Raw genomic sequence first — 13,413 nt, 5'->3', positions numbered from 1 at the left:
CTATAAGCTTGTTCATATGGTAATGAAGAAGCTCTCTCCCTCCCTCCCTCTCTCTCTCTCTCTCTCTCTCTCTCTCATGACCTTCGATAGCTTTAACCTCCTTTGGATAGAGGGAGTGACAACCTGTTTGCATGGTTATGTCTGACTAGTTTGATCAAGTAGGGCTACAATATCAACATAGTGTATCTGGTAGTTGGTGTTGCTTCATTTGGTGTGGTAGGTGCAACGGATCATGACCTACGCTAAAAAACGTATCCGTTCCTTGGCATGATAATAGATTTTGATGGGCTCAAACCAAGGCCGCTTTGAGTAGTGGCATGCATGTGGTGCCATGAGGGTCAACAAATACTTGCATCTGGCCGCCCATTGTTTAATGTACACTAAAGGCCATTTGGGATGCATTATCTTCTATTAGTGGTCAAAAAGTGCATTGTTCGTTTGTCTTTGAAAAGCAAGGTGAAAAGTCATGAAGGCGTGCTGAAAGTAAGGGGGGACGAGAGCTATGGGGAGTAGGTCCAAATAAGTACATCCCATTTTTGTTGTTTTTTAGTATAAAATTTGTTGTCCATTATACAAACATAATCATAAATGCCTTATATGTTACCAACAAGGTGAAATGTGCATACTGACATTTTAAACAAAATAAAATGAAAAGGCGGTAAAATAAAACCAAAAAAGTAAAGAGACCCACTGACAAACTAAAAGAAAAGAATATTTTAATGCTTTGAAAAAAAAGATAAAATTATTAAACAGAAGAACTAAGAAATTTGATGAAATGGATCTTTATGAGGTTCTTAAATTGAAAGGATGCTTTCACAAATTAAAATATTAAAAAAAAAATCATTGAGTAAATACTTCATGTCGTGGGATCAAACTCTTATGAATGCACTTCTTAATCCCTTGTTCTCTTAAGATATTTTTGAGCAGGCCAACAAGCATTGCACCTAATTTAAAGTGCAAATGCTGAGTCTCTCTCTCTCTCTCTCTCTCTCTCTCACACACACACACACACACACACAGCTCAAGCCAGGCCCAACCTAATCAAACTAGAAAGTAACCAACCTAAAGAATGGAATCCAGCCATTATCTTCATAGCTATCTCTCTTCAAGTGATTCCAGTGGGTCTCTTAAGTCAAAAGTTTCTCCTCTTCTTCTTGACTTGTGGTCACGTTTTTGTTACCATGGTGCCGGTGGTCAACAGGTAAATTTGAAGGAGATTCAAGATTCGCCCGAAAGCTAGGCGACCAGTCAGCTATCAAACTTTACTTTTCCAGCTCGAGCTTTCCCGGACTTTGCTCCGAACTTTGCTTATTGCTGATTATTCTTGTTCTTCACTGCCGTCGCTACTTGCGCAACCTTCTATCATGAGGCTTCGCAGGCTTCGCATGCAGTGATTGCAGGAGCGTTCTTCTATGTAGTGAAGGAGAGCTTTCTTGCCGTCGTCGCTGCTCGCGCAACCTTCTATCATGAGGCTTTGCATGCAGTGATTGCAGGAGCGTTCTTCTATGCAGTGAAGGAGAGCTTTCTTGCCGTCGCTGCTCAAGCTCATCAAAGGCAAACCTTCTATACTGAGGCTTTCTATGCAGTGAAGGACTTGAGCTTTCTTGTTGCCTCTTTTCCAAAGCTCTCTGCACCAATAATTGTTGCATACAGAAAAACCGTCATTAAGATCGACATCTACTCTTTGTTGTGACATAGAATTCTTCTCTGCAGCCCTTGTGATCCCATAGCTATGCCCGTGGGGCAACCCAATCTTTTTGGGCTTCATCAATATGACAACCGGGACAGTTTTTTCAATGGTCAGACCATCTTCTCTCCAGTAAGCTCTTTTGCCTCTTCTCTCTAGTAAGCTCTTATGCTGCTGCATATTGCTAATTATGTAATTCATTTCTCATCAAGAATCTAAAGAAATTTTTTTACAATTTCTCTCTCGTACGTTAATACGTGAAGAGGTAATGTATATTGAAAGTCCACAACTCAATTATATGAGTGTAGTGATGGGATGCAACTCGAGAATAGCTATAATCTATCTAGAGATATCTCATCAATGTGGAGATAGAAATGTACTACCTTTCTCACCTAGATGAGGCAAAGTAGTAAAAAGGATCCCTTGGAGCTTGACGAAACATATGAGCGTTCATAAAACTGAAAATGGACTATAAGACCCAATCACAGTCCCAATATCGATGTGAAATGATACCAATTGTCAAGTATGACTTGCCAAATGGGTAGGACGAATCTCACATGAAGATGACAAAGATGTCTTACATCTTTGACAAAGAAACTCTCTTTTGTTAAGAAATAGATAAAGTATAACTATCGAAGGTGATGTGGGAGTTCTGCCACCTCTGTGATTCCATAGCAACATCTGAAACTTCAAGGAGATTTGAAACCACCAAGTAGTTTAAGGTACATACTGTGAAAGGTTGCGAGGGCATATGTCAAAATGCCAAAAGCATGTCTTAAATTGAGATCTATGGAAATAATATTGAAGTGCAATAAAGATAGTTCGTTATGCAACAAATTATATTTCTTATTGTTTGGGTCAAATTGCACAATTTTACGATTATCAAGTATAAAAACATCTAATTGTCCTTGATTTTTCAAAGTCAAGTGGGGTACGCTTGATAAGGAAGTGTCAGCAACAATTCTTCTGTGTGCAAAAGTAGATATTCAAAAGGCATCTCCATAAAATTAAGTCCTCTTTAGGAGGCAAGCCAGAATGCCATAATTTTTTGTAACATCTATGTCAATGAATGCCACAACGGGCGATCGTGGATGAATTCTTGCCATGCTGTTGGAAATGACAGCATGTGACTAGAAGCATCCACATCATCATTAAATTGCACATTATGCTGCAAGAGGAACTACACTTATCTTGGTTCTTTGAGATCAAGCAATTAAAAAAACCAGAGTACTTTCATGTATGGGAAGATTCTCTATGTTCCATGCACATGAGCTTGATGTGCACGTGGATACGCTACTACAACCTAGAGTTAATCCATAGATTTGGTAAACCTAGGGGATTCTGTGTCTGCACCATTTTAGCTTGCTTGTAGGACTTGTATGTCCTTACAGATCTAATATTATAGTTAGAATCCATGCATTACCTTTGATTATACAAGATGCAGTTGGGCAGCGGGCGGCCTTAGTTAGTTGTCTAGACTAGTAATGTGCTTGCTTGTGGTCACTTACCGGTTAGATTTGTTGACCATGATGCGTGCTTTTGAGCTTTTGGGACGCCAATAAAAGCAAGCGCCAAGGGCCAAAAAATATAAAGTCTTGTCTGGAGCTAATCAGATCATTAGTTGCAGATTGGAGCTTACATTGGCTTGTCAACCAAAGTTAATAAAGAGAAGTACCACACCGGGCGCATATGTTAGGGGCAAGTGCATCTGAGTGGGAAACTCCATCTCACTATGTCTTGTCTCGAGTGCTAAGTTATCTCCGAGTTCAAGTCTTTGAAGTGTTTGCAGGTTTGTTCCGGTTGTTTAGAAGTTTGTTCTTGTTGGTCTTTTCCATTGGCACATGGTGTACTTCCTATTTCAGAAACTTTTGAAGATAGAGCACTCTGGGTGGATCACATCCACCAATGAAAACCGAAAATGTAGGCTGCATAAGGCCGCCACAAGGAAGATCTGGGCACACCCTATCTTAGAGAATTCAAGGACTAGAATTTGCCTACACAAATGCAGATATGATGCGCAAAAATGCAGCTTACCTTATGAAATTTATGTGGCTAATGATGAACCCAATGCTGGGGAAGATGGCGCCTCCTACATAGCCTTCAAATGGGCTAAGTGGAGGGGGTATGAGCTTCTAGGAGAGATCGCCAAGGCTAGGAAAACGCAGAAGCAGTAGGCGATCAACTTGAAAACTATAGCAAGAGGAGGCTTGCCAAGGAGACAAAAAAACACCAGGGTTGCCTCATAATGTATGCGCTAGAGTGTTAGAATAAGCAGTGGAAGATGCGGTGATGACACGGGCTAGCCTCCGATCCGGTGGACATTGACTCCTATTTGGCTCGGCTGCTGTAGCCTGTAGGATCCTCTGCCACATGACAACAGCTACAATGCCATTTACACATAAAAGGCAATGTTGGAAACTTCCTTACCTAGGACGAGATTGTCCCCCAACTCAAGCAGATCGAGGGCCACTCTGAGTATCATGCCGGAGAAGTTGTTGGTGCGGATGATGCCATTTCTGGCTAAGGGCGATGGTGGCAAAGGCAAGAAGAAGCAAGACTTGGGGCGAAGAAGAAGAAGGACATTGAGTGCCACTATTGCAAGAGAAAGGGTACAAGGCTGAGCATTGGAAGAGAAAGAAGAATAAGGAAAGAAAAGGAGAAGCGATCAGCTTCTATTGTAGTTATGAAGCCTTACTTGTTGCAACAGAGGCGGCTCTCATTTCATGTCACTCTAGATCTTGGATTGTTGATAATGGTGCTATGACACACACGACTTTGATGATGGAGAAGTTGAGCTCTCTCCAGTGTACCTGTGGGTAGTCTCACTTTCGGTGATTTTCATGAGGTTCCATATCTAGTGCAGACCATATATCCATCTTCTATTCTTTAATCGATCCAAAATACAGTATAATGGAGGCACTTTATGTTCGAGACATGGCCTTCAACCTCCTTTTTGCAGCAAGCCTAAGTTCTCAGGGAGTACAGATACTCTTTGGCAAGGGCAAGGTTGCTATCTTCAATTCAACATGAGCGAGAAGGTTCTCTTTAAGCTCATTGCTCTTCTTCCCCATGTTTTGGCATGGCCTCTTGAACTATGAAAACTGCAGAAGGCAGCTAGGAAGTCTTTTGTGGAGGGATGCCCAGCATTTGCAAGTGCTCGTCAGCTGGGCAAGCAATACAGAGAGGCACTTCCAAAGTAGGCCTAGAATCGTGCTTCGAAGCCACTTGCACTCTTTCATGCAGACTATGTGGTTCCTTCCTCTAGGGGGTCAATGTTCTTGTTGGTGTTTCAAGATCACTTTTGCAGGTACACTTGGGTTTATTTCTTGAAAAGTTGAAGCGCAAGTTGGAGGCATTTACCTAATCTAGAGGTTGGAGGAATGTGGTTGAGAAAGAGAAGGTTGTCAAGATTGTCACTCTTTGCATAGACAGATTTTGCACAATGATGGAAGATGGAGGGCATTCTAGTGTAACCGGCAAGTCACTGACAAGGCAATGCCTCAAATAGCAAACATTTGAACTTGAAAGAGAATTGAACACTAGAGACAAGACACAATGGGTTGGAGTGATGCACTAGCCCCTAGGGTAGCTACCCCATGCAGTATTTCTGCTTCAATCTTCATTGTTCACAACTGCTAGGGAGAGCCCACTCTGCAAATCTCCTAAGTGCTAATGGCTTCCCCAGAGCACTCTCTTATAGGTACCGAGGCCTTGCTGTACGTTGCACCGAAATCGGCGCCCAAAAAGTCTTGAATGTCAACGCTTCCAAAAGCTGCTCCGAAAAGCTCCTTGTCTACAACATGAGCAATGTCTGTACAGACTGCCACATCAGCACTGCAGATTATGTAGTGATTTGTGTCGCAAATTGCTTCATAAATTCTGCCACATTTCACGTGCTGTTCGGCTCAGATCTGGGGTCTGCTCTTTCAATCCAGCTAGCTCGGCCCTCACTCTCCTCTTCAAGTCTGGTCATGGCATGCTACATCATCACTTTGTGACATACCTTTCCTTAAAAAGAAGACTAATCGCCCTCATTTATGCCTGCAAAACAAACAACCAACTAAAAGTTAATAGACACTGACTTTATGCAAACATGCATTTTAACCATCACTCACAGGACAATGCATTCTGAAAGCATGCACTAGCACAAAGAATGCTGAACAATCAACAATCACATTCACATCTTAGTTTTCGTTAAGATCTCAAACATGAACTGTGAATCACAGTGAGTCATTTAGCCATTGCATCCAAGATCCAAGCCTCACTGACCTCTCACGGAGGTCTTGATGCACTTAATTCGTCATTATTACCATCATTATCACCACTACTTGTAAGGAGAAAATACAAAAACAGCACAACAATTTAATCACACACTGTCAACACATCAGTACTCCCAAAATGTCAAAGACAATGGTCAACTCTACTCAATTTGTTGTTGATCAGTGACAAAAGAGTGGAGTAGCTCCTCTTGTGCCGCACGCATTGCACCAGACTCAACCCATTGAATCGATGCGCACTTTTGAAATGGTTGCAGTGAGTGCAAGAGCCTCAAGGTAAAGCTCTTAAGTATTGAGGAGTATTTGCCAACTTTTCCTCTTCCATCCACTTCGCATCAAGAGCAGGGTGTTTCCTGAACCTGACTAGCTATTTTTGGACTAGCTTATCCGTTGCTTTCCTTTCTTCGTGCACTAGGATCTGCTCCGATATAAGAGTGGAGTGGCTCCTCTCTTGTGCCACGTGCACTGCATCGGACTCAACCACGTGCACTTTTGGAATGGTCGCATCCAATCCAAGAGCCTCAAGGTAAAGCTCTAAATACCGAGGAGTAACTGCCAATGCCACAAGTTGGTGACGTGGCACTGATTGAAGACCTTACAACTTGTAGAAGATGGGCGAGGGGCCTAAAGCCCAAAGGGGGTAGGATTAAAATTCCTAACCCTGCCCAACCAACAGGACGTGGTCGAGAGGCCTTAAACCTATCAAAGCAGAGTATTTCCTCAAATTAATTGCGGAAGTGCTGACGTGGCATTGTATGGAACAGCCACCAGCCCAATGGGCGCTAGATTTTGGACCTGAATCTTTTAGAAGTGTTGATTTTCATGTAACTGCGTTTGGGAGGGGCAGAGGGCGTTTAAATATGTGTATAGAGCACTCTCTTTGACATTCTATCTTGTGGAGAAGTAGAGCAGAGACCTTAATTTTGTACCTTGTCAAAGCAATATAAAGAAATACCAAAAGGGGCACCAGGGTTTGGAGCCAGTGCAATCTGGGAGTGGACTCCGTGTCTCGTGTGGACTCTCTCTCTCTCTCTCTCTCTCTCTCTCTCTCTCTCTCTCTTTCAATTCATCTGTTTTCATCTTAGTCTTGTATAAAGATGTATCTCACTTTGTGGAGTCTTGTGAAACCTGTCAAATGTATTCAAATGTACGTCATCATGATGGGTTGCACCCTACTTACCCATTGGCCATGCACTACAAGTGGGTAGTAGATCTGGTTACAATCCCATTGGGCTTATGGCAAATGATATACATAGTGCTTGCACGAGAAGACTTAGTTGAAGGTCGTGCTCTAAGAACAAAAAGGAGAGAAGGGATATGTAAGTTCCTCTTGGATGATGTAATTAGCCGTTAAAGGCTGTATTGGGAAAATAACAGTGGACAGGGGTGAGTTGGATGCTGACAAAGCAAGGAATTTTTTCTCTAGATTGGGCATTAAACTCGCTCTCACTATTGCATACAATCCTGAAGGGAATGGTAAATCAGAACGTGGACATCCTCCTATCATTAAAGCTTTGGCTAAGGCGTGCAAAGGTAAAATGTGAGAGTGGCCTAGGTTATTGCCTTATGCTTTATGGGCTGATCGTACAACTCATAGCTCAGTTACTGGTTATATGCCTTTTGAGTTGATGTATGGTCAGAAACCTATAATGCCAATTGAGGATGTAACTCCCACATGGAATGTATTGCCTTGGAAAGATGGAATGAGTAGGGAAGGCCTTCTTGCTTTGCGCATACAACAATTAGAAAGAAGGCCTCAAGATATTGAGATTGCAGGAGCACGATTAAGAGATGCAAGGTTGAAGAATAACGACAGATTTGATAAAAGGCACAGACTCAGATCTAGAGCTATCGAGGAAGGTGATTGGGTGTTGGTGTATGACAATAGTCTTGATAACCAACATTCAGCGATAAGAAAGCTTTCAAAGAGATGGTTTGGCCCTTATGTGGTTAAGCATGTACATGGAAATGCAACTTATACCTTGCATGAGTTGGATGGTACAAAAATGAAGATTCCCATTGCAGGGAAAAGAATTAAATTGTTCAAAAGAAGAGGCGATATAGATCCCTTTGTTTCACAAGAAAGTCAAAATGAAGAATCTGATGAACATGTTATGGATGAGGATGAAGGAAGAGATGATGATGCACTGGACTTCGCTGCAAGTGATGATGAAATCGATATGTATGTTGACTTAAATGAGGACTGAACCTGCAAAAGCTATGTGTGGCACATATCGGAGGATGTGCAGGTTTAGAGGGGGTGGATGTCGTGCCGTGGAACGTGCATAATGTGAAACTAAATTATCTACCTCACTCTCAATGCTTTTGCTATGTGGGACCAAATGCTATGATGTACATAGTGTGATATTTGCGAAAATAGATGCCACGGTTGCAGCTCTGTATATACCTTGCAGGGACAACGAGTCCCTCGATGTGGCACTATGGCATGCTTTTTCACTTAAATATCAACAACCACATCACATCTTAGTCTTCGTTAAGATCTCAAACATGAATTGTGATCACAATGAATCATTTAGCCATTGCATCCAAGATCCAGGCCTCACTGACCTCTCACAGAGGTCTCGATGCATTGAATTCGTCATTCTTACCATCATTATACCACTACTTGTAAGGAGAAAATTCAAATTGAAAGAGCACAACAATTTAATCACACACTGTCAACACATCAATACTCCCAAAATGTCAAAGACAATGGTTAACTCTACTCAATTTGTTGTTGATCTGTGACAAAAGAGTGGAGTATCTCCTCTCTTGTGCTGCACGCATTGCACCAGACTCAACCCGTTGAATCGATGTGCACTTTTGGAATGGTTGCAGTGAGTTCAAGAGCCTCAAGGTAAAGCTCATAAGGAGTATTTGCCAACTTTTCCTCTTCCATCCACTTCGCATCAAGAGCAGGGTGTTTCCTGAACCTGACTAGCTATTTTTGGACTAGCTTATCCTTTGCTTTCCTTTCTTTGTGCGGCTAGGATGTGCTCAGATATAAGAGTGGAGTGGCTCCTCTCTTTTGCCACGTGCATTGCATCGGACTCAATCACGTGCACTTTTGGAATGGTCGCATCCAATCCAAGAGCCTCAAGGTAAAGCTCTAAATACCGAGGAGTAACTGCCAATGTCACAAGTTGGTGACGTGGCACTTATTGAAGACCTTACAACTTGTAGAAGATGGGCAAGGGGCCTAAAGCCCAAAGAGGGGTAGGATTAAAACCTTTCCCAACTAAAAAGGACATGGTCGAGAGGCCTAAAACCTAGCAAAGCAGAGTATTTCCTTAAATTAATTGCAAAAGTGCTGACATGGCATTGTATGGGACAGCCGCCAGTCCAATGGGCGCTAGATTTTGGACGTGAAGCTTTTAGAAGTGTTGCTTTTCATGTAACTGCGTTTGGGAGGGGCCGAGGGCGTTTAAATATGTGTATAGAGCACTCTCTTTGACATTCTATCTTGTGGAGAAGTAGAGCAAAGACCTTGATTTTGTATCTTGTCAAAGCAATATAAAGAAATTACCGAAAGGGGCACTAGGGTTTGGAGCGAGTGCAGTCTGGGAGTGGACTCCGTATTTCTCGTGTGGATTCTCTCTCTCTCTCTCTCTCTCTCTCTCTCTCTCTCTCTCTCTCTCTCTCTCTCAATTCAGCTGTCACGTGACACATCCAACCCTATGTGTCTGTGGACAAGCTACAACACGACAAGGGTTCAGTCAGTCCAGTCAGTCTAGATTTAGAAGTGATCTGGCACATTTGTGAGTCTGTTCGCAGACCGTGCATGTCCAGACACTTAGTGTAGATGCATATCCTCTGGTTGCACACAGCATGATCATAAGCATTCCCATCAGAATCCATTAGAATCCTGAATTTTCCAGTGCATTTAGCCTATTTTTGACATTTTTTACTTATTATTTTTAAGCGACTTTTGTTGGAAAGTAGGTAGGGGAAATTGAGTAAGTTTGTATTGAAGCAAACCTAGACGAGCACTAATTGGCAGAAGAGGCAGCAGGAGCTCCACCACTCAACAGGCAACTTCTCAAGCAAGAACCCCTTGGGGGCGATTCCCTCAAGCAGACCCCTTGGCGTTTTTCATCAAGGTGATCCTCGCCATACACCCCCAGCACTTGGCGTTTCCAGATCTCCCTCATCGCCAGCAGACCGGAGGCCTAGCGTTTTTGATCCCAGGCGTCACTGCAAGAATAACCTCAGCCCTAGCGTTAGTAAAATCCCCAGATCGCCCACTTCTGGCCTAGCGTTTTCAGCAGATAAAACCTCAGCCATGCAGCGTTTTTCAGCAATGAAGCAACAACAGATGCAACCCTAAAAGACCAGCAGATTCAGCCCAAAGAACATCAGTTTTCAGCCCTACAGTAGATGCAGATTTTCAGCCATAAAGACCAGCAAAATCAGCGTTTTCCATAGCGTTTATGGCAACAGCAGATTTCAGCCCATAGCGTTTTTGGGCAGCAAATAAAAGGTTGCAGATTTCAGCCCTTAGATCGGTCTCACCATCCCCGTCGTCGTCATCGATGTAGCCTAGACTTGCATCAATCACATGCATTCAGTTTGTACCAGTTTGTGCAATCATTAGTAGACCACTCTCGCCGATGAGAGTGGGGCCTTCGGAGGAGGGTTTTACAATGTCTTTGGTGTCGTATCTCTCTTCTCTCTCTATCTCTTAGTCTCATACACTTGCACGCACATTGTCCATTCACTTTGTTTGTAATCATTGCACTCTCTCATTAAGAACGGAAGACTCTCCCTTCCATAAGAACAAAAGGAACCTTGAGCACAGTTCAGAGCACTCATCTTGAGCAAAGTTCAAACATTTATTCCGCTTTGTGTGAGAGAGAGAGAGAACTCCATTGCTTTTTATTGACTAAAGCTCAAGAGAGCTTGTGTGAGAGAGAGAGAGAGAACCTTGCTTTTGATTTTGAAGCTTTTGGGGCTCTGCTTTTGGCATCCCTTGTAAACTTTGAATAAGTGGTTTGGGCATACACTCTGCAGAGCATCTGGACGCAGAGTCTGAGAGTGAAACCCGAACCACTCTCTTGTACTTTGAACACTGATTAACACATAAAGAAATACCGAAAGGGGCGCGAGTCTTTGGGGCCAATATCCTAGGCACGGAACTCCGCCGGGCCAGTGCAAATCTATTGTGAACTGTGAACTGTTTTGAAGTGGTTATTTGGTGCTGTTGTGATTGATTCTTGACTTGGAGTGTCCAAGTCTGTTACAGTGGTATCAGAGCATGGCCGATTTCTCTTCTACGGGAAATCTGATCTCCAATTTTTTTTCCGCAGCACCTATGGCTTCACGCAAGGATCAGTCGACTCCCTCTGCATCCAGAGATGTGGGTAGGGATCACAAGGAAGATTCCGGCAAAGAGTATGGCCCACCTCGGCCTACTCAGGCGGAGCAACGAGAGATGAAGCGTCGTCAATTGATCGGCGATGCAACAAAGATGATGCTCAGTTTTGCGAAGGACCCGAAATTGGCAAAATATATGAGCGAGACTTCTTTTTAGGAAGTGCATGCGCAGTGGCACACCACCACCCCCGAAACCCGCTCTCAAGAAACCTTCTGATCACAAGCAATATTCAGAGAAGGAATTAGAAGAGGTGGTTGATGCACGGATTGCTCAACTTTTTGACGGGCAGAAGAAAGCCAAAAAGCACGGCAAAAAGCAGAAGAAAGGCACTGACTTCCCGGGTTAGTTGGGTCGTCAATCAACATTTGATAAAGCAAAGAAACAGAAGCGTGTTTGATTTGAAGAAGTACCAAGTTCTTCTTCTTCTTCTTCTAACAGTTCTTCTAGCTCTTCAGATTCGAGCGAAGAAGACAGGAAAGGCAAAAATCGAAGCAAGAAACAACGCTTTGGAAAGGGCAAGAAAAAGGCAAAGAAGTCTAAATCTCACCCAGTGAGTGACAGTTCTACAGAGGACTCGTCTACAGATAGTTCAGACTCTGATGACGGCAAATTTAATGCGAACAAGAAGAATTTTTATAAAGCCAACCAGTATGACTTTTTGGAAGATAAAAGCAAGAAAGTCAGAGAGTTTAAGAAAGGTGGACAGTCGATCAAATTTGACACTTTTTCAGGATACAAAGATGCTTCGAAGGCTTTGTCTTTTATACAGCAGTTTGACATCGCTTTCGCGGGAGGACGCTACTCAGAGCACTCCAAGATTCGGAGAGCTGCCTCTTATTTTAAGGGGAATGCTCGAACTTGGTGGTCAACTCTTCTTTTAAACAAGACTGCGCCAGTTAAATGGCTGAAATTTAAGAAGCTTTTTATTCTTCTTGGTTGACTCAAGAGTATGAACGCGATATGCGAGCTGCTTGGAACCATCTTCGGATGACCAAGCGAGATACAGTGGATGCTTATTGCGAGAGATTCTGGAGCTCTTTTCTACCTGCCTCTTCATTCAAGAAGATCTCGTTCGGAGAACAGATTGAGCGGTTCACCTTGAGTCTACCTACAGAGATCCGAGATCACTGCTTGGAACATAAGTCAGCTTCTATTCAGGAGTTGATGAGTCATGCGAAGTGGGGCTTTGCCATTCACTTTGGCAGTCTGACCTACCCCACCGATGAGGTCATTGCACAACGAGCCGAACAGACTTCAGGTAATGAAAGTAGAAAGAGAAAGAGCAACCCAAAGAAGAAGGATGCACGACCCAAGCTTACTCCTCAAGAGAGCTTGCTTCATTAGGATGCGGGGAACATTGACATATCTCCGCGAAGTGCCCTAAAAAGGCACAGAAAGAACAAAATGATAAGGACGACGACATTGTCAGGGGTATTTGGGGCATGAGGACTTTTTCATAATGCCTTTGGAAGGTTGTGATGTTCTCTTAGGGATTCCCTGGTACCACAAGAACAACGCCGTGGTTGATTATCGGGCGAGGAAAGCGACATTGACTACAGAGAAGGGCAGAACCATTGTACTTGATATTAAACTGAAGGGCGAGTCTGTCCCTATTGTATCGGCTTCGGCCATTTCTAAATTAATGAAATCCAGTCTGTTTGCTTACTCGATCTTTATGAAAGAATCGAGCGATAAGGGTAGGACAAATATGTCTAAACTTGATAAAGAACGCCAAGATTTCTCCACTCTCACGCCTATTGCTTCTGAGAGGGCCTACAAGGTGAGTTACCACCTGCTCGTCCTGAAGACCACACCATTGATCTGATACTTGGAAGCACACCACTGAACCGGCCACCTTACCGTGTGAGCCGAGCACAGAATGAAGAGATTGAGGTGATTGCCTTTCACACATTGAAAGAGAAATTGACTACGGGACCAGTTTTGACTTTGCCGGACTTGGAGCAGTCATTTGAAGTATATAGTGATGCTTGTGGCCGTAGTCTGGGTGCGGTCTTAATGCAAGAAGGCCATGTCATTGCTTATGAGAGCCGATTGTTCTCGAGGCTGGAGATGAC

At 43.2% G+C, this 13,413-nt stretch overlaps 1 protein-coding gene across 6 annotated transcripts in view; it reads left to right on the top strand.

Annotated features, from left to right (window-relative positions):
* Positions 1-1,300: 1,300 nt before the first annotated feature.
* LOC147462334 (urea-proton symporter DUR3-like) overlaps positions 1,301-13,413 on the top strand; it is a 157,195-nt gene continuing 145,082 nt past the window's right edge. For 3 of the 6 annotated variants that reach the window (XM_086483552.1, XM_086483538.1, XM_086483546.1), the window contains exon 1: positions 1,304-1,819. Coding sequence is in view for 3 of the 6 variants with exons in the window: in XM_086483538.1 (XP_086339664.1) it covers position 1,819 (1 nt within the window). In the remaining 3 variants the exon portion in view is untranslated. Of the gene's footprint in view, positions 1,820-13,413 lie in introns of all 6 variants that reach the window. The other 3 variants (XM_086483554.1, XM_086483539.1, XM_086483532.1) reach the window with 2 other exon arrangements.

Source organism: Adiantum capillus-veneris, chromosome 2, assembly GCF_014529385.1.
Source record: "Adiantum capillus-veneris isolate H3 chromosome 2, ASM1452938v2, whole genome shotgun sequence".
Classification (NCBI taxonomy): domain Eukaryota; kingdom Viridiplantae; phylum Streptophyta; class Polypodiopsida; order Polypodiales; family Pteridaceae; genus Adiantum; species Adiantum capillus-veneris.
Note: the sequence above shows the minus strand (reverse complement) of the source record. Positions and strands in the feature narration are given on the sequence as shown.